The sequence below is a fragment of the Drosophila yakuba genome, chromosome X (genome assembly GCF_016746365.2).
Source record: "Drosophila yakuba strain Tai18E2 chromosome X, Prin_Dyak_Tai18E2_2.1, whole genome shotgun sequence".
Taxonomy (NCBI): domain Eukaryota; kingdom Metazoa; phylum Arthropoda; class Insecta; order Diptera; family Drosophilidae; genus Drosophila; species Drosophila yakuba.
The window spans coordinates 6,341,313-6,361,735 of NC_052526.2; the positions used below are offsets into that span (position 1 = coordinate 6,341,313).

At 48.5% G+C, this 20,423-nt stretch overlaps 3 protein-coding genes across 5 annotated transcripts; all 3 read left to right on the forward strand.

Moving 5' to 3' along the window:
* The first annotated feature begins 273 nt into the window (after window positions 1-273).
* On the forward strand, window positions 274-8,621 carry LOC6524430 (vinculin). Of its 3 annotated transcripts, XR_005562192.1 has the most exons (7): window positions 274-370; window positions 2,153-2,313; window positions 4,858-7,048; window positions 7,114-7,244; window positions 7,304-7,702; window positions 7,791-8,099; window positions 8,498-8,621. XR_005562192.1 is itself a non-coding variant. In XM_002100252.4 (6 exons), exons 2-6 carry the CDS (start codon window positions 2,257-2,259, stop codon window positions 7,896-7,898), a joined length of 2,886 nt encoding a protein of 961 aa, XP_002100288.3. In that variant the 5' UTR covers window positions 274-370; window positions 2,153-2,256; the 3' UTR covers window positions 7,899-8,621. The 3 variants fall into 3 exon arrangements, 2 of the variants coding, with proteins under 2 accessions (XP_002100288.3, XP_039233521.1); XM_002100252.4 differs by having other exon boundaries at window positions 7,791-8,621; XM_039377587.2 differs by lacking the exon at window positions 274-370 and adding an exon at window positions 2,419-2,451 and having other exon boundaries at window positions 7,791-8,621.
* A 78-nt stretch (window positions 8,622-8,699) lies between these two features.
* Window positions 8,700-11,270, forward strand: LOC6524431 (SET domain-containing protein SmydA-8). Its single transcript, XM_002100253.3, has one exon. It carries the CDS (start codon window positions 9,209-9,211, stop codon window positions 10,331-10,333), a length of 1,125 nt encoding a protein of 374 aa, XP_002100289.2. The 5' UTR covers window positions 8,700-9,208; the 3' UTR covers window positions 10,334-11,270.
* A 5,932-nt stretch (window positions 11,271-17,202) lies between these two features.
* Window positions 17,203-20,043, forward strand: LOC6539999 (SET domain-containing protein SmydA-8). Its single transcript, XM_039377609.2, has 2 exons — window positions 17,203-18,289; window positions 19,429-20,043. Exons 1-2 carry the CDS (start codon window positions 17,342-17,344, stop codon window positions 19,864-19,866), a joined length of 1,386 nt encoding a protein of 461 aa, XP_039233543.1. The 5' UTR covers window positions 17,203-17,341; the 3' UTR covers window positions 19,867-20,043.
* The last annotated feature ends 380 nt before the right edge of the window (window positions 20,044-20,423 follow it).

Here is a 20,423-nt window from a genome sequence, read left to right on the forward strand (position 1 = left end):
AAACCGAAAGAGCGAGCGAAAGAATAGAGAACAGCTATAATAGCGTCACCCTCGCACAGTGGTCGAAATCTCTGAGCAAGCTGGCTAATATGCATGTTTCTTCTGTAATGGTGCTTAAGATGTTTCATTTCTTTTCTTAACTTTGGTACTTTGTGTATAGGAAAGTAAATCACACGTCGAAGGAAGCTTAATTTGAAGATGTCACTGTTGGGAGAACAGTCAGAATCCGATGCCCACTGATGCCCACTGTGCGCAGACTGGCTGAGTGCGCCAGCGTGTATGTGTGCGCCCCCCAATCGAAATCTTTTTTTAGTATTGAAAGAACAGTCGGGCAAGAAAGTTGGGGCGCAGCAAAATCGAGCCAGACAAAGTAAATAACTAAGCATATAGCCAGTATTCCATTCCGATGAATTATCCGTAAACAAGCTGATGATGAGCAGCAGCTAACAACATTAGTTCGGCGTGTTTTCCTACATTTAGTTAATCATTCTCGCCGTTTATTTGCATTTCTTTTATTTTTTATGTTTTTGTTGTGGTGCGTTTGTGTGTGTGTGTGAACCAATTGTTGCTGCTGCTGCGAGAGTAGTGGTGTCGTGATTAATAAATTCCCAGTGACACAGCCAAAAAAGAAGCAGCGAAGTAATGTGCAATAACAAAGCGATTCCACTTCGAAGAGAGATCACGTTCGGGAGACCCGCTTGCTGATTTTTCGAGACTTCGATTTTGTTTGAGTGTATTCTGTGTGTGTGTTGCCTGTGCATGGGATCAGGTCATTATCCCAATCCGGAGCAGCTCCCGTCATTCAATTGGGAGCAGCTCCCGTCATCCAACTGGCAGCAGCTCCCGTCACCCAATTGGGAACAGTATACCTGGGAACAGTATCTGCGATCCCATTGGAGTGCCATGCAGCGCACTTCTAGAGCTTCTGATAAGAAGCTGTGCCGATCAACCTGTCCAATTGCTGTTGTGCGTGTGTGTGTGTTGCTGCAACATTGGCTGGAATTTGTTAGCCATAAATGGCCACGAACCGACAATAAACCATGTCAATAAACCCCTGCCCACATCTCGAATTTTTCAATTTTTCAAACCGGGCGTTGAGAATGGCGAAAATCAATCGAAAGCAAAATTCCATAAGTGGCGGACGTACATCACAACTATTCCCGTATATTTAGACTTGTATATTTAGATATTCATCTGGCAGCGAGTGGCAGTGTGTGTGCACTGTGTGCAGGTTCTAAAAGTCCAGAAATACTCTGTGTGCTCCCAGTGTGACTGGATGGTGGATGGTTGATGGGTAGAGAGAGGGGAAACCAGCCCCATCCCGAGCCCCAACCCAAAATGGGACCCTCCCACGCAGCAGATTGCCAGTTGAGCTCTAGAGGAAGTAGTATTTTCAATGTCTTTGGCACGTTTCGCTTTTCCATTTCCCGCTTTTACCAATTTCCACCATTTTCCACCGTTTGCCACCTTTTGCCGTAAATCATGGCCAATTACGGCCCGCACCCTGGCCAGTTAGTGCGTCACTGTAGCAGTTCCATTCCCATTTCCAATCCGATACCCAATATCTCGACATCCCCCAAAAGTCTGGCGAGTGACCTCACAAGATGCGTCATCGGTATTAAAGCGAAAGCCCCAGCAAGAAAACTGAATCAACAGAACAGAACTGAATCAACACAAGCGAAAAGCAGAGAAACAAAATACCCAGACCCTTGGATATTAACCATATCATCCAAGGCAGGGATGGCAGGCCCACTCAATGGGGTCCTTTGAGTTCCTTGTGCACCACTGAAGTTTATTGTTTCCATCAATTTGCGGGGTACTGGAATTGGGCACAAGGCCGACAGTTGTGCGCCGATCAATTGATTTACATACTGCCCCGTTCCGCCACCTCTTCCCCAACTTGCCATACAGCTCAAGTCAATTGAAGTGCGGGGTTGTGGGGTTGGAAAAATCCATGATCACTTACAATTTGTTTTGGGGTCATACATATCTGTTACTTTCGCAAGAGACTAGAACGATGCCTCGGAATGCCTCACTCACATTCTAATCTGGCAGTTCAGGTGGAATTGTGAATGCAGAGAGATAACCCCCGAGATGTTTGGCCCACTTCGTGCTTCAACTGGCTCATTTAAATTCCATTCGCTTCTTTCAGCTCGCCACAGATCTGGCCCACAAAAGAAGAAGAGCGACAACTGAGACAAACTGAAGCAAACCGAGGAGAACTGAACAAGGAAGCAGACGAAACACGCAGCCAAGATGCCCGTCTTTCACACAAAAACCATCGAGAGCATTCTAGATCCTGTGGCCCAACAGGTAAGCAGCGTCCTCTCTCATTGGGGATTAGATTGGGGATTGCGGATTTGGAATTGGGCATTTTGCTAAACTTCCGTTTCAAGCTTAAATCTCTCGTTTGCATAGCTATAACTAGTGCGCAAGTTGGCGCCCAAGAAGGTAACGTTCCTTGGTTATTAAGACGCTGCGCTTAGCAGGATAATCATACGTATAACATACGAAACTACACTGGGAAAAGCAAACCTACAAGTTACGCTTGGCTAGCGATAAATGTCAGAATCAATTCAAACATGCACTTGAAAAGCATAATACTTAAGTAGTTTAAAGTTCGTCACACAAATGATTGTAAAGTAAAGTCTAGATAATTTGGCCTGGTTTGCAAACCACTGCCTTTTGCTAGTCAACATTTTCCCAGTGTATGTGTGTACGTGGTAGCTGTGAGATTGCATCTGACTGCGCACCACTGACTCCACTTTCCACTTTTCCACTCTCCACTTGCCACTTTCCCCACCGAAACTCACTCACTATCGATCGCATTCGTTTAGCTATAGCGGCCGTTTGCACCTGATTCCCCCAACCGTTGTTGCTATATATTATATATTTCCGATCCAAACCGATCTGATCGCCCCCTCAATATACATATGTGTATATCCATCCATCTATTCATGTGCGTTTCCATCATGAGACGAAACAAACGCGCGGAGCGATCGGCGTCTTGTCTTGGTTGTTTTGTTTTCTGGCGTTACTTAACGGGTCTAAAAATAAATGAGGTGGAAATAATAAGCATAGGAATAAGAATAAATGTTGATCAGAGGCCAGCGCCAACCTGAGCTTCTGAGGACAGGCAGAATTTTAATTTAATAACGCAACAAATGAAAATGAAAAATCGGGCGGCGCAAAGCAAACAAATAAGTGCGATACTCGGACATCGGAAATAGGGGATGGGGAGTGGAGGGGGTGGCTTTTGGCCGAGTTCCAAAAATAGCAGCATAAAATACGTTTAGTAAAAGCCAACAACGGCGGCAACAACATTCGGCGTCAGCGAGAGGAAGCAACCAAAATAAAAACATTTACGACGGACAAGCCATGAAAATGAAATCATGGCAAAGGCAAAAGCAGACTAAAAGCAAAAGCAAAGGCTATAGGCTATGGGCTATGGGCAATAAGATACAGGAGGCCATTGGAGGTGAGGATCGCAGGTGTGGGTGTTGTAGGTGTAGCCAGCACATCTGCAGCGACGCGGATGAGTGAGGATTCGGGGCTGAGATCCGTGCCAAAAAGCAAACCCAGCGCATTACTCATCAGCCGTGGGAATGAGAGTGATGATGGTAGTGGTGGTGGGTGCTGCTGGCAAACGAATGAATTAAAAACGATCATTCAGCACATCAATCAGCGCATGGATACATAAGACATAAAGTCGGGCACACATGTCTCTGTCCGTATAATTAGTCCGTTTGGCGGAGAGCCACTAGGGAGCGACTAGAGGAGCTTAATTGCATAATTAATTGATCAAGTGGGCCAATTGCTGCTAATTGCACAAGTGCCGCCCAGCGCGGTGGCTGGAGCAGGAGGATGACCACCCCCTCCCCCCATGACGTGTGGTGCCAAGTGGCTCAGTGGCTAACCAGCTAATCCGCCGGCTTACACCAGTTCAGTCTTCGGTCTTAAGTCTTCGAATTAGCTGCGCTTCGATTGAGATTCGATTTAGGTTCGATTTAGTTTCGATTTAGTTTCGGTTTAGTTTCGATTTAGTTTCGGTTTAGTGGGGCTCAGTGGAGATTAGCGTCGGCGGAGACGCTGTGCGAACAGTGTTCATTGCCTATAAATAGACAGATGGCCATGGCCAAAAACACCTTGAGCAGGTGCTGATGTCAAGTCCAAATGCCATGCACCATGTGGCGTTCCATGGCGGCGCCCACGCCCGTTTTCATCGCCGCGCTCTTCGCCAGCTCCACCAGCTCCGTCAGCTCCCCGAAACGATGAATGAATGGAGCGCGAAGCTCCAGCGGATCGACGATAAGTCCAAGTGGGCACCACTGAGCGATCACGCAGCGAGATCATTAACAGTCTTGCCGCCATAAACAACTCCATTGGAATGGGAATGGGAATTGATTGATCAATCAGCGCGCTTGAATGGGAACGGGCATGAAGTAATCACTGGTCGGTCGCCAATGGAGACGCATTCGTGTTACAGATCCAATTGTTTTGTCTCCCATTTAAGCGGCTTCCATCTACAAATCGAGAGAAAACTAATTGCCATTTCAAATAAATCAATTTACTTGAGTCTTTTGCCAGCAAGAAGCAATAAGCACTTAGCTCTGGACACTTTGAAAACTATATATGGAATAGTCGGAGTAATACCAACAACTGGGGAATACCTGAGGGGGTGGCATTATGATTGCATTCAAGGGGTGACGATTCCAACTTCTGACTGATTGATCGGACACCATATATGCATTCCAATCTCCCCCCGAATATGTGTACATATAGAAACAGCTTCTAGTTATAAGCATGTATAAAATCCTGTACTAACGACTTTCCTGTCCTATTCCCCGTAACCGACAGGTATCCCGTCTGGTGATCCTGCACGAGGAGGCCGAGGATGGCAACGCGATGCCGGACCTCAGTCGGCCGGTGCAGGTGGTGTCGGCGGCGGTGGCCAATCTCGTGAAGGTGGGCCGCGAGACGATCAACAGCTCCGACGACAAGATCCTGCGCCAGGACATGCCCTCGGCATTGCACCGCGTGGAGGGTGCCTCGCAGCTGCTGGAGGAGGCGTCCGATATGCTCCGCTCCGATCCGTACTCGGGTCCGGCGCGCAAGAAGCTAATCGAGGGAAGCCGCGGCATCCTGCAGGGCACCTCCTCGCTGCTGCTCTGCTTCGACGAGAGCGAGGTGCGGAAGATCATCCAGGAGTGCAAGCGGGTGCTGGACTACTTGGCAGTGGCGGAGGTGATCAACACCATGGAGCAGCTGGTGCAGTTCCTCAAAGACCTCTCGCCCTGTCTGAGCAAGGTGCATCGCGAGGTGGGCGCCCGCGAGAAGGAGCTGACCCACCAGGTGCACAGCGAAATATTGGTGCGGTGCCTGGAGCAAGTGAAGACCCTGGCCCCCATCCTCATCTGCAGCATGAAGGTCTACATTCACATTGTGGAGCAACAGGGCCGCGGTGCAGAGGAGGCGGCTGAGAACCGGAACTACCTGGCCGCCAGGATGAGCGACGAACTGCAGGAGATCATCCGCGTGCTGCAGCTGACCACCTACGACGAGGACACCAGCGAACTGGACAACCTCACCGTGCTGAAGAAGCTCTCCAATGCCATTTCCAACAAAATGGAGCTGGCCAACGAGTGGCTCTCGAATCCCTATGCCCTGCGCGGCGGCGTCGGCGAGAAGGCACTGCGCCAGGTGATCGACAATGCGACGGAGATCTCAGAGCGCTGTCTGCCCCAGGACTCGTATCCCATTCGCAAGCTGGCCGATGAGGTGACGGCCATGGCCAACACCTTGTGCGAGCTGCGCCAGGAGGGCAAGGGCCAGAGTCCCCAGGCGGAGTCCCTGGCCCGGGGCATCCGTGATCGGCTGGGAGAGCTGCAGTCCCTGGTGCACCAGGCGGTGCTCGGCGTGGACAAGGCTGGCGTTCAGCAGACGGCCCACACCATCCAGGGTCGATTGGAGCAGGCGGTGAAGTGGCTGCAGCATCCGGAAATCAACGACGGCGGCCTCGGCGAGCGGGCCATCAATCTGATTGTGGAAGAGGGTCGCAAGGTGGCCGAGGGCTGTCCCGGCCACCAGAAGGCCGAGATTCAGCAGCTGTGCGACGAAGTGGAGCGCCTCAAGCGCCAGGCAGCCGGAACCGGACCGGCGGCCAAGCAGGCGGCCAAGCAGCTCACCCAGAAGCTCTACGAGCTGAAGGCGGCCATCCAGAACGCCCTGGTCAACCGCATTGTGCAGGACTTCATGGACGTCAGCACGCCGCTGAAACAGTTCACGGAGGCGGTGCTCCAGCCAGAGGGAACGCCCGGACGGGAGCAGAACTTCAACCAGAAGTCAAACAACCTGCAGGCCTTCAGCGATCGCGCCTCCAAGACCTCCAGAATGGTGGCCGCCGGTGGTGCGTGCGGCAACAAGAAGATCGCCGAGATTCTGCTCTCCTCGGCCGCCCAAGTGGACTCCCTCACGCCGCAGCTAATCAGCGCCGGTCGCATCCGTATGAACTATCCGGGCAGCAAGGCGGCGGACGAGCATCTGCAGAACCTGAAGCAGCAGTACGCGGACACCGTGCTGCGCATGCGCACCCTCTGCGACCAGGCCACGGACCCGGCGGACTTCATCAAAACGTCCGAGGAGCACATGCAGGTGTACGCCAAGCTCTGTGAGGACGCCATCCATGCGCGCCAGCCGCAGAAGATGGTGGACAACACCTCGAACATTGCCCGCCTGATCAATCGCGTCTTGTTGGTGGCCAAACAGGAGGCGGATAACTCCGAGGATCCGGTGTTCACCGAGCGCTTGAATGCCGCCGCCAATCGGTTGGAGCGTTCGCTGCCCGCCATGGTTGGCGACGCCAAACTGGTGGCCACCAACATTGCCGATCCGGCGGCAGCGGCCGCTTGGAAGAACTCCTTCCAGCGGCTACTTGGCGATGTGCGCGAGGTTCGAGATGCCATTGCGCCGCCGCAGCCACCACCACTGCCCACTTCCCTGCCGCCACCCATTCCGGAGCTAAGCGCCCTGCATCTGTCCAACCAGAATGGTGAGTATCCACATCCTCGTCCATGCCAAAGTCAAAGTGTTGATTGTTTCATTTCTTTTTGCCAGCCGAGCGTGCGCCTCCACGCCCACCACTGCCTAGGGAAGGATTGGCGCCTGTGCGTCCGCCACCTCCGGAAACGGACGATGAAGACGAGGGCGTCTTCCGCACGATGCCACATGCCAATCAGCCCATCCTGGTGAGTATACTCGTCCTTTGGAGCGTTAGAATGGCAACTAAACCGCTTTTTGCCCACAGATCGCCGCGCGTGGCTTGCACCAGGAGGTGCGCCAGTGGTCGTCCAAGGACAACGAGATCATTGCGGCCGCCAAACGCATGGCGATCCTGATGGCCCGTCTCAGCGAGCTGGTGCTGTCCGACTCGAGGGGCAGCAAGCGGGAGCTGATCGCCACCGCCAAGAAGATCGCCGAGGCCTCCGAGGACGTGACCCGTTTGGCCAAGGAGTTGGCCCGCCAGTGCACTGATCGCCGCATCCGCACCAACCTGCTGCAGGTGTGCGAGCGCATACCCACCATCGGCACTCAGCTGAAAATCCTGTCCACCGTGAAGGCCACGATGCTGGGCGCCCAGGGATCCGACGAGGATCGCGAGGCCACCGAGATGCTCGTGGGCAATGCCCAAAACCTCATGCAGAGCGTAAGTTATACTCCATTCACAGGAAGCTAACTTCTGTTTCCATTCCATTCCATTGGTAACTCCCTCTTCTCGCCATGTGCGATTCCAGGTGAAGGAGACGGTGCGCGCCGCCGAGGGAGCCAGCATCAAGATCCGCTCGGACCAGACCAGCAATCGTCTGCAGTGGGTGCGCCGACAGCCCTGGTACCAGTACTAGACTAGGACTACAAGGATGCTGGAGCAGGGCACCTGGCACCTGACCATCTGTCCATCTGCCCATCTGCCCATCTGCCCACCGCCCACTTTCCCGAACGCCAGCAGCCGCGTGCCTTGTGTAACATACAAAGCTAAACACTAATCTTAATGATTTCTATTTTAAATGTTAATCCCTAATCGGTTCCATCTGAACGCCAGTTATGTAAGTGCCTGCAACTATTTATTATGTGCTTCAAGAACTTGTGCTCATGTCCCATCCCCCACCACCCCACCACCCCCCTTCCCCCATTTCCCTTTCCCCAATCGATCCTATGCTGATTTCGTTTCGGTAATTTTAATAAACACATTAATTATTAAGCGTGCAATAAAGCAAAGCAAAAGCCACGGAAAACAAAGAGAGAGAGAGAGGAACAGGAAAGCAATATGTACATAAAGCAGTCAGATTTAAGCGAATGCAACGTATATCATAAGAGACCATTTGCAATGGGCTTGCGCTCCAAGGAATCCAAAATCCAAATCGCCCCCCTCCATCGTATTTGTAGTGTATACTAACAGAAGCATTTATCGAAGCCTAAGCCGAATCCCTTGTTTGCGTTTCAGAGTCCAGTTTATGTTCGAAATCTAACTCACTAAAACAGCGACGGATGCGCGAAGCCCAAGTTTTAACCCAAAACGATGTGTGTCATGTTCAATAAATAAAAAACAAACATAAAATAAAACTGAACTTCGAGTGTTACAATTGCTGGATTGGTTGTTTTGTTACGTTGAACGCAATGTGACTTGCTTTCACTTTGCGTTTACGCTTGCGCCTGAAAGTATGCAACGTTTGTTTTTTTTTCGCACAATGCGTAGGAATAGGAATTACGTATTTTAATACATATTACGTATACGTAAGTGGCTGCAAGTTCATCATCAATCATACGCAATGTTGCTTATCACAGATATTATGCGTTAGAAAAAAAAGGGCTATTAATGAATTAAGTGCACGCCAACATAAATCAGATAGGTTTTTTATTTATTGCCAAAAAGTACATACAAATGCTTGAATATAATACATAGCCCTCAATACTCAGTGGGTTAACAGCAATTCCAATAAAAGGCTAGTGTTTATTTTTCGACGGCCGCATATCCGCCAGCTGTGCCTGTCCAGCGAGCAGTCGGGAAATCCGAGAGCCACCGTACTATAATTAGCTGTCCCTCCGAGAAAAGCGAGAACACTCGCACGATCGGAGAGTTTCCGCTGCGGCGGCGGTCAGTAGCGTTTTGATTATCGACGGAATCGAGAGAGAGTTGCCCTTACTGCAGGCCGTCATGTCCACACCTAGCACACCTGTTCCAGAGGAGCCGAGATCCTCAAACCAAATGACCATCAGTGCGTCCACGCAGGAGTTAGCCGACCTGATAGACATTCACTTGGGTGAACTGCGACCACAGGATCCCTCTTGGCGGGTGGCCGACTCACCCATTTCCGGGCGTGGCATCTTTGCCACCAGGGAGATAGCACCGGGCGAGGAGCTCTTCCGGGAGCACACGTTGCTGGTGGGTCCAACGGCTCATCGGTCGACCAATCTGCGCACTTGCACTCTTTGCTACCGCCTGATTCCGGGCTCCACGGACTCGGCAGCCCTCTGCCCGGCTGGCTGCGGATTGCCAGTTTGCTCGGAGTGTCGGGACTCCTCGCGTCACGACCTGGAGTGCAAGCTCTTTCGCAAGTGGAAGCCACTGGAGAGCCAGAGAATCGAACCGCGCGCCCTCCGAATTCTTAGTGTTGTGCGATGCTTCTTTCTGGACGAAGCCGCACGAAAGTTGCTGTATGCCATGCAGGCCAACATGGATCGGTACTATATGAAGGAGGTGCAACGGGCTGCCGATTGCTTCAAGCACTTTCCGCGGGAGCAGGACATGTTGGACTACTTCTACCGCACCATCTGCGCCTTCAACACCAATGCCTTCGAAGCCCGTAGCAATGTGGATGGCCACGAGGTGTTGGTGCGGGCGCTCTTCCCTTTGGCTGGACTCCTGAACCACCAGTGCACCCCAAATGCGGCTCACCACTTCGAGAACGGGGAAACCATTGTGGTGTGCGCCACCGAACGGATTCCAGCTGGAGCCGAGATCACCATGTCGTACGCCAAGTTGCTGTGGTCCACGCTGGCCAGGAAAATATTCCTCGGAATGACCAAGCACTTCATCTGCAAGTGCGTCCGATGCCAAGATCCCACGGTGAGTTTATTTGTTAGCATACTCTACTTTTCCGCTTGGATGAGGCACTGCATCGCTATTGTCGAGAAGTGCCACCGAAATAGCTCAGTCGATAGGGCCACAAAAATGTCAACACAGGGGCCTACGAGAAGGGGACTTTCGACAGAGATACAATATTGGGAAGATGCCCATTTTCAAATTAGGCCACATAATACATTTATGTTTCCAAAATGAAAATGAGTGATATAACATGAAATTGGCTTATTCAAATGCTTTGCTGCTAGGAATCGAGCCCCTTGTTAGACGCCCCTGGATTTAGGCCAGGGGAATGCCAATGCAAGTGTGAGCGTGAGAGAAACATCCGATGAGCAATTAATCAATGCGGTTAAGTGAATGATTAAGTCAGGACAGCTGGCCGAAAGCGAAAGCACAAGATGATCCCAAAACGTGTCATATTGAGGATCCGCCTTCAGTGAGTACTGCTATTGTGGTCAAGAAAAGCTCACAGACGAGTAATCAGGATCACAAATTCCTGAACGAAACAGAACGCATGTTCCACATACAAATATTTCGATACCCTCACAATACTCGTAACTTTCTTTTTTTAATGACATCTGGTTGCAACTACGATTGGCTATCGCACTGGGGGCAATAACCAGCTAAACGTTTGCCCACAATGTAGTAGTCGGTTTATTCTATTGTATATATCATTCAATTCGGGCAGTTTGCCAATGCTGCCATATTGGAGGCGCCCCAACTAGTTTAAGTATCCTCACACACACAAGCCCCCACTGAATTACTTATATACGCATTCAGATACTGTCAAAGATCGCATATCACGTCAAAACAGCCTATTTCCTCCCTACTCTTCAATACCCCTTTGACCCAGTCGCACGTCAATCCACCAAAATACTTGTTTTCCCTTTTGTTTTCGCTCGCTCTGTGCGCCTTTAAATATAAAATTTTAGCACAAATTCTCTAAAACTTAAACGGAATACCCAGCAAGCGACCTAGCGATAAGGAATCTTTCGAAATTTGTCGAGTACTTCGTTCTATTTCGCCTATAATATGTACACTTATTGGCAGTACAAAACAGTCTTCATTTCAACTGTTCCACCTTTTTTGGCCAAGGTATGGAGAAAACCCCGTTAAAAAAAAATAATGTACCATTTGGTAAAAAATAATAAGTGTTTGTTCGATAGCATAAAAAATAGTTGTCCAAAGGTGGAGTGCTATACCTCGTTGAATTCGTAACAAAATTCTCTATCGATCGGTATTCGAAAAAGGAAATTCTAATTTGTTGCCATTTTTCGCAAATTTTAATGATGTTACCCCTTACAAAAAATGCGAAAATTTGGCAAAAAATTATTTTAACAGAGTCGGTCAAAAAGTGATTTGATTGGTTAGTATTGCTAATTAGGAGTAAAAATATGTAATTCTTTTCACTTTCTGACCATTTTTAGCCAAATTATACCGAAAATACCAATCGTAAATATTGAATTTATGGCCAAAATCGATTTTCTGTTTTTTTGCGTAAATAATTATCAGTATTTTGATCACAGCATTCAAATAAGTGGTCCAATTATGGAATGTCATATCTCGTTGAATTCGTAATAAAATTTCCAATCAAACTGTGTTTTCAAAAAAAAAAACTATTTTTTTCACATTTTTTTCAATTTTTGATGATGGTACCCCTTATCAAAAATGCGAAAATTTGTAAAAACTGTTGTTTTTCAAAATCACAAAACTAGTGCTGGGGATAGTTAGTTATGTTTATTAGCAACACAAAACAGTCTTCATTTAAGCTCTGCCACCTTTTATGGCCAAGTTATGGCAAAAACTCCGATTGAAAATATCACATTGTTGTCAACATTTGTTCTGTTATTTTTTTGATAAAAATGTGATCCGAGTTTTGTTGGGAAAATTGAGAGATTCTGATTTCAGATACCAGGCAAACAGAAATGTCAGGGGGTGGCCAACGATCATTTCGATTTTAGTAGCCACCTACTACTGCTAATTATGATTGCCTGGTGCATAAAACAATGAAATGTCCCAAAAACCGGACATTAAATCCGAGTTTTGTTCGAAAAATGAAGATATTTCGAATTTCAGATACCAGGCAAACAGAAATGTCAGGAAGTGACCAACGATCATTTCGATTCTGGTAGACACCTACTGCTAATTATGATGGCCTGGTGTATAAAACAATGAAATGTCCCAAAAACCGGACATTAAATCCGAGTTTTGTTCGAAAAATGAAGATATTTCGAATTTCAGATACCAGGCAAACAGAAATGTCAGGAAGTGGCCAACGATAATTTCGATTTAAGTAGCCACCTACTGCTAATTAGGATCGCCTGGTGCATAAAGTAATGAAATGTGGCGAAAACCGGACATTTGATCCGAGTTTTGTTCGAAAAATGGAGATATTTCGAATTTCAGATACCAGTCGAACAGAAATGTCAGGAAGTGGCCAACGATCATTTCGATTTAAGTAGCCACCTACTGCTAATTATGATTGCCTGGTGCATAAAACAATAAAATGGGCCAAAAAACGGACTTTTAAGCCGAGTTTTGGTGGTAAAATTGAGAGATTCTGGATTTCAGATACCAGGCAAACAGAAATGTCAGGAAGTGGCCAACGATCATTTCGATTTAAGTAGCCACCTACTGCTAATTATGATTGCCTGGTGCATAAAACAATGAAATGTCCCAAAAACCGGACATTTAATCCGAGTTTTGTTCGAAAAATGGAGATATTTCGAATTTCAAATACCAGGCAAACAGAAATGTCAGGAAGTGGCCAACGATCATTTCGATTTAAGTAGCCACCTACTGCTAATTATGATTGCCTGGTGCATAAAACAATGAAATGTGCCGAAAACCGGACATTTAATCCGAGTTTTGTTCGAAAAATGGAGATACTTCGAATTTCAGATACCAGGCAAACAGAAATGTCAGGAAGTGGCCAACGATCATTTCGATTTAAGTAGCCACCTACTGCTAATTATGATTGCCTGGTGCATAAAACAATGAAATGTCCCAAAAACCGGACATTTAATCCGAGTTTTGTTCGAAAAATGGAGATATTTCGAATTTCAGATACCAGGCAAACAGAAATGTCAGGAAGTGGCCAACGATCATTTCGATTTAAGTAGCCACCTACTGCTAATTATGATTGCCTGGTGCATAAAACAATGAAATGTGCCGAAAACCGGACATTTAATCCGAGTTTTGTTCGAAAAATGGAGATATTTCGAATTTCAGATACCAGGCAAACAGAAATGTCAGGAAGTGGCCAACGATCATTTCGATTTAAGTAGCCACCTACTGCTAATTATGATTGCCTGGTGCATAAAACAATGAAATGTGCCGAAAACCGGACATTTAATCCGAGTTTTGTTCGAAAAATGGAGATATTTCGAATTTCAGATACCAGGCAAACAGAAATGTCGGGAGGTGACCAACGATCATTTCGATTCTAGTAGACACCTACTGCTAATTATGATCGACTGGTGCATAAAGTTATGAAATGGGCCGAAAACCTGACTTTTGATCCGAGTTTTGTTGGGAAAATTTAGCGATTCTGGATTTCAGATACCAGGCGAACAGAAATGTCAGGAGGTGATTTTGCAGAATTTAAAATCAAGCAGCCCTCGAAAGTAGGCAACGAAGAAATTCACGATCCGCTGATCTCATCTCTTCCATCAGCCCAAAAGTATGCAACGAATAATTCCTGACCAGCTGGTCAACGTTTTCCGACCGACCCTAAAGGTATGCAACGGAATTTTGGCGGCTGCAAGAATTTCTTCCTGCAGCCCAAAAGTATGCAGCGATAAATTAATGAATGTTGCTGCACATCAGCTACACATGAATTTTTGCTGTATACTTTCTGTTGCATACTTTTAGGATCTGTCGGAAAACGTTGACCAGCTGGTCAGGAATTATTCATTGCATACTTTTGGGCTGATGGAAGAGATGAGATCAGCGGATCGTGAATTTCTTCGTTGCCTACATTCGAGGGCTGCTTGATTTTAAATTCTGCAAAATCACCTCCTGACATTTCTGTTCGCCTGGTATCTGAAATCCAGAATCGCTAAATTTTCCCAACAAAACTCGGATCAAAAGTCAGGTTTTCGGCCCATTTCATAACTTTATGCACCAGTCGATCATAATTAGCAGTAGGTGTCTACTAGAATCGAAATGATCGTTGGTCACCTCCTGACATTTCTGTTTGCCTGGTATCTGAAATTCGAAATATCTCCATTTTTCGAACAAAACTCGGATTAAATGTCCGGTTTTCGGCACATTTCATTGTTTTATGCACCAGGCAATCATAATTAGCAGTAGGTGGCTACTTAAATCGAAATGATCGTTGGCCACTTCCTGACATTTCTGTTTGCCTGGTATCAGAAATCCAGAATCTCTCAATTTTACCACCAAAATTCGGCTTAAAAGTCGGGTTTTTGGGACATTTTATTGTTTTATGCACCAGGCAATCATAATTAGCAGTAGGTGGCTACTTAAATCGAAATGATCGTTGGCCACTTCCTGACATTTCTGTTTGCCTGGTATCTGAAATTCGAAATATCTCCATTTTTCGAACAAAACTCGGATTAAATGTCCGGTTTTCGGCACATTTCATTGTTTTATGCACCAGGCAATCATAATTAGCAGTAGGTGGCTACTTAAATCGAAATGATCGTTGGCCACCTCCTGACATTTCTGTTTGCCTGGTATCAGAAATCCAGAATCTCTCAATTTTACCACCAAAATTCGGCTTAAAAGTCGGGTTTTTGGGACATTTCATTGTTTTATGCACCAGGCAATCATAATTAGCAGTAGGTGGCTACTTAAATCGAAATGATCGTTGGCCACCTCCTGACATTTCTGTTTGCCTGGTATCTGAAATGGAATATCTCTCAATTTCACCTCAAAAACTCGGCTTTAAAGTCCGGTTTTCGGCACATTTCATTGTTTTATGCACCAGGCAATCATAATTAGCAGTAGGTGGCTACTTAAATCGAAATGATCGTTGGCCACTTCCTGACATTTCTGTTTGCCTGGTATCTAAAATCAGAATCTCTCAATTTTCCCAACAAAACTCGGATCACATTTTTATCAAAAAAATAACAGAACAAATGTTGACAACAATGTGATATTTTCAATCGGAGTTTTCGCCATAACTTGGCCAAAAAAGGTGGCAGAGCTTAAATGAAGACTGTTTTGTGTTGCTAATAAACATAGCTAACTATTCCATATTCCATACAAATGATAAACTATTCATTACGATAGCTGTAAAGCACTTGTAATTGATAATGCCCAAACGTACCCTGTAATTTTTCAGTTGGTATTCACGCTTTTTGATATTTGGCATTCGAGTGCGTTCTATTCGCTTCATGCCACTCAGTCTAGCTTCCGTTCGATTGGGCCAAATGGAATGCGGGTAAAAGTGAAAATAGATGTGGAATGTGGGCGAACTATAAGTGGGTATGAGGTGGCAGAAGGAGCAGGGAAAACGGGGGTCGTATGCTTTACAACTGATTTACGTATTACCGCAGGCGATGGGCGTGGCAGGACGAACCCACTCCACTGCGGGACATGTGACAGTGCGTGACATTCGCGACGGGAAGTGAACAGCTGGGAGTGGAGCCACCTCAATCCTGGTAGGTCTTGGTACCGTTACCGGTCCCACTCCCCAGCAGGTCACGTGTTGCGACACTCACCTCGTTTTGCCGCCTGGTGTCTCTGTTCCGTTTGCCCCTGGAACACGCAACTCGTTGGCCAGCGAAGCCCTAATTTATGTCCCGGCCACACGCACCGCCATATGTAGTGAAAGCTGCCGAAAGTGGACTGCACTGCTAGCCAGGATTGTGTACTCTTGAAGTTTCTCCGTTGCGGCCTGCTTTAAGCAACACTTTCGGTCTAAAGTCCTTACCAAGAGCGCCTTATTTTCGGTCAGTGTAAAAGCGTGGGAGACAAACACGGGTATCAGTTACTCTGCATCTCCACAGATAATTTTGCCAGCCGTTCAGATTGTCGCAGGGTGGCAAAAATCGTATGGAGATAGCGATGGGAAAGGGGTTGGGTATGAGATGGGTGGTGCTCCTATGGCTTCGCCTCACTTTATGGCGTCCAAAACCAACCGCAAGCAGACTTCGGAGAAGGGGGTGGCGGTGGCAGTCAAACTGAGGTGTTTGGCGAACAAATTGGCAGCGGGAAATGTTCATTGATGGCTGATGGCTGCATCAGTGCTTTTCACGATCGTACACCTCCCCCTCCCCGCTCTCCCCCCTCCCACCGATGGCCCCACACTGGCGAATCCAATTGAACGCAATAATAGCAACAATAGCAACCACAGCACAGCGGCAGCAACAACCACACGCGGCAACAACAGCTCAAGCACAAATTGAATAAGAGTCAAAAGCAAAATCCGCTTTGCGTCGCCCCAGCCAAATGTCTCTATTTCCCAGTGGCGCAGCAAGTGGCGCACCACCAAGTGGCTCCACGTTCCCCACTTCGAAACCGTTTCGAATCAAAACTTTTCGTTTGCTCAATGTTGAATTTGTGAATCTTTTGTGTTGAGTTGTCTATAAGTTCTATAAGTTCTATTGCTAGAAGTTCTCGTTGGGTTTTGCCGCCTAAAAATAACCACAATTTTGGCCAAAACAATGAGCACAATGCTCAAGCTCTTTCCTTCGGAGGAAATGTTATTTTGGATTTCGTAAATGGGAACTTGGCCGCGAGTGTGTGTTCTTTTCAGCGTGCGTGTGCCGTGGAAAAAAATCATATTTGACTGTTGTCGCTTTTGCCCCCCCCCCTATTGCCACCCATTCCCCGTTCACCACCTCCTGGCCCCCCTTTCGCCTGTCACCCATTCCCCCATTTCCCCATTCCCTGGTGGATGCCTCTAATTTGTGTTTTTTTAGTTGTGTCTAATGCTCTCCGAGGGCGTCGGTGTGTCCACGTCATAAGCGTCGCTGCTTTGCTGGGTTGCTGGGTTGCTTCCACTGTCGGCAGTCAGTTGTTGCTGTTGTTGCTGCTGTGCTGGGTGTTGCTGCTGCTGCTGCTGCTGCTGCTGCTGCTGCCGCTGCTCATGTTGCTGCTGTCGTCGCTGTCGCCACTATATCGCTGCTATTCCCGCGTAGTCCGCCCAGCTGCGCGGAGACATCTTCACTCGCCGAGTTGCCGCGCGTCGCGTTGGTTCGCCGCAGTTCCGACCGACCTCCCACCGCAGTCGCCATGTCTGCTGCCGCCCAGTGCCCGCCCCCTCGCGCAGGCGGAGGAGGAGACACGACACTGGCCGCCCTGGGTGCCCACATGGCCCCGTGTCGCGACACCACGCCCGAGCAGTTGGCCCAGCTGATAGACGCCCACTTGGGCGATTTGCGCCAGGAGCAGCCCAACTGGACCATCAGCTCCTCCAAGGTGGCCGGTCGCGGCGTGTTCGCCACCAGAGACATAGCCGCCGGCGAGCTGATCTTCCAGGAGCGAGCCTTGGTCACCGGGCCGACGGCGCGCAAGGGCCAACTGAGCAGCTGCATCTGCTGCCATGAGACGCTGCCGCAGACGGGATTCCTGTGCCGGCATCGCTGCACCCTGCCCGTGTGCGAGACCTGTTCGGATTCCGAGGAGCACCAGGCGGAGTGTGAGCACTTCCGCCGCTGGCAGCCCAAGGACGTGGATGCCGAGCAGGAGCAGGTGAATCCACTGTCGCTGCGGATCCTGACGGCAGTGCGCGTCTTCCACTTGGGTAAGGAACAGCGGCATCTGGTGGACGCCATGCAGGCGAATGCGGAGCGCGCTTATCGGCGTGAGATCATCCAGGCGGCCCAGTGCTTCCGCAACTTCCCCACCACAGATCGGGTGTTCATGGACCAGCTGTTCCGCATCGTGGGCGTGCTCAATACGAACGCCTTCGAGGCGCCCTGCCGCTCCGGTGGCCACGAGACTCTGCTGCGTGGTCTGTTCCCGCTGACGGCGATCATGAACCACGAGTGCACCCCAAATGCTAGTCACTACTTCGAGAACGGGCGATTGGCGGTGGTGCGGGCTGCGCGCGATATTCCCAAGGGCGGCGAGATTACCACCACCTACACCAAGATCCTCTGGGGTAACCTCACCCGGAACATCTTCCTCAAGATGACCAAGCACTTTGCCTGCGACTGCGTGCGGTGTCACGACAACACTGTGAGTACTGTGAGCCCATGTCCATGGGAATCGTGGTCTCCTGCGGTCATCCTGTTATCCTTATACCCATTGCTTTAGCTCCATCTCATTTCTAGCTTAATTGAGTTGCTTCCTGGGTAGTGACAATCCGTGTCCAGCTTCCATACCTATATTTTTCTCCTGGAGCTGGCTTCTTTACTGTAGCGATATTCTCTGCAGGATTTCCCAGCTTTCCTTACTCCTCAAGGCAGAAAACACTGCCATCTATTTGTCCCGCAACCAGAAACAATAATCGAAATTTGAAAAGCATTTCACTTGAATTTCGGACACATTTCTTGGCCAACGCCGATGTCAGTGTGTTCCCCACATAGTGTGTGTGACATGGCATGGCATGGCTTGGGCATGGGCATATATCGTCTACGTACAAAGACGATCCACATATCCGGCCACACATCTATTTATGTGGCCGCTCTCCGCCGCTCTGGGATGAGTTGAATAATGGCCTCTGGCGTTGGCAGTGGCCGCTGGCCAGGCCCCCTGACACAAATGCGTTCCCTAATTAAATTAGTTCTATGATTTGCATCAACCAGGGCCCAGGGGCGCGCCCAGGAGGGATGACCAGTAGCCAGTGGCCCAAAGGGAGCAAAAAATATGCCAACAGGCACACTTTGGCTTTTGGCTGGTAAATTGGCTGTCTGATGGGCTTGGTAACACAATTACTCGTACTTTGGGCGAACAAAAGGACATCTTTGTCATGGTCTTTTTACCTTTCTATTAAATATACAACTAAAACGCAGTTTTAAAACATTTCAGAGGCCTATATTATCAGTCCATTGATCCTATTTACCCACATATAACCACATTTAATGTGGTGATCCAAAGTTCCCGGGCTACTAACACACACCCCCAAAATTTCCATGAGCATGACACGCAGAATGTTAATTTCGATTCTTATTCTGATTGTGATTCTGATTCTGATTTCGATTTCCATTTCCATTTCGATTTGGAGTGGAACGAACTGTACGCCGTGAATGGACAGAGGCGGACGTGAATCCGCCGTATCTTTGACTGCATATTTAATACCCGATCCTCTGATCCTCTGACTCTCTGATCCTCTGATCCCCCAGTCCTTTGCTCCACTGACCATGATCTTCTTGCAGGAGAACGGCACCTACTTGTCGGCGCTCTTCTGCCGAGAACAGGGTTGCCGTGGCCTGGTGATTCCCGTCCAGACGCGGACACTGCAGCCGGACTGGCGTTGCATCACCTGCGAGAACGTGTTCCCGCACGCGAAGATGGCCAAGTACCAGGACTTTGCACTGAACACCATCAACAACAGGATCAACTCGTGCAGTGTGCAGGACATGATCCACTTCATCAACGAGATGTGTCCGCGCTTCTGTCCCTCCTCCAACTACGTGCTGATCGAGGCCAAGCTAAATGTGATCTGGCGGATGACGAGGTTCGACCACGAGGAGTACACCCCGGAGGAGATGGGCCACATGGATCGCTACCGCGAGGAGGTGTTGGCCATCATCCACAAGCTGGGCGCCGGAGAGTGCACCCTCAAGAAGCTGATCACTGGGGAGATTCAGTAAGGGCATCCTCGCCTCTCGAACTGTTAAACTCTACTTTTTTTTTTTGAGTGTGAATGAATGAGTGCTTTTGTGATTGCGTATTTTTCGGTGTTTGGTGCATTGCATCCGTGCCCTTTGTTGCTATTTTATTCACTTTTCTAGTCACTTAAGGAACCAATAAACACCAACCCTTTCGAATCCAATCCGTGTTTTTTTGTGGCACCCCTTCTGAGGGACGCCTCTGGCCCCTCTGACAATAAATATGAACAGCCAACTAGCCACGAAGATCAGCGGCCTGCGATTGACCAACAAGTTGAAAATTGCCACGATGAAGATTCTCTGGGCTCTGCGATGGGATTGTCTTGGCAACTGAGTATATCTGAATATCTGAAAAGAATGCTGCTGCGTTGAAGAGGCCAAGTCGACAGAGCACTATGTATCTTTCTATCTTTCTATCTTTCTATCTATCTATCTACCTATTGCATTTCTAGATTGCTATATATTTCTAGAGCCTGTATATTGATTTGAAGGTAGAAAAGAGGTGGTTTCAAGTACTACACTTACACTCACCAGCATAT

Bases quoted from the DNA above. Each gene is read 5' to 3' on its own strand.
- LOC6539999 (XM_039377609.2), top strand. From the start codon at position 17,342: ATGTCTGCTGCCGCCCAGTGCCCGCCCCCTCGCGCAGGCGGAGGAGGA. The intron at 18,290-19,428 runs GTGAGTACTGTG...ATCTTCTTGCAG, and splicing joins TGCGGTGTCACGACAACACT to GAGAACGGCACCTACTTGTC.
- LOC6524431 (XM_002100253.3), top strand. From the start codon at position 9,209: ATGTCCACACCTAGCACACCTGTTCCAGAGGAGCCGAGATCCTCAAAC.
- LOC6524430 (XM_002100252.4), top strand. From the start codon at position 2,257: ATGCCCGTCTTTCACACAAAAACCATCGAGAGCATTCTAGATCCTGTG. The intron at 2,314-4,857 runs GTAAGCAGCGTC...CGTAACCGACAG, and splicing joins TAGATCCTGTGGCCCAACAG to GTATCCCGTCTGGTGATCCT. The intron at 7,245-7,303 runs GTGAGTATACTC...TTTTGCCCACAG, and splicing joins ATGCCAATCAGCCCATCCTG to ATCGCCGCGCGTGGCTTGCA.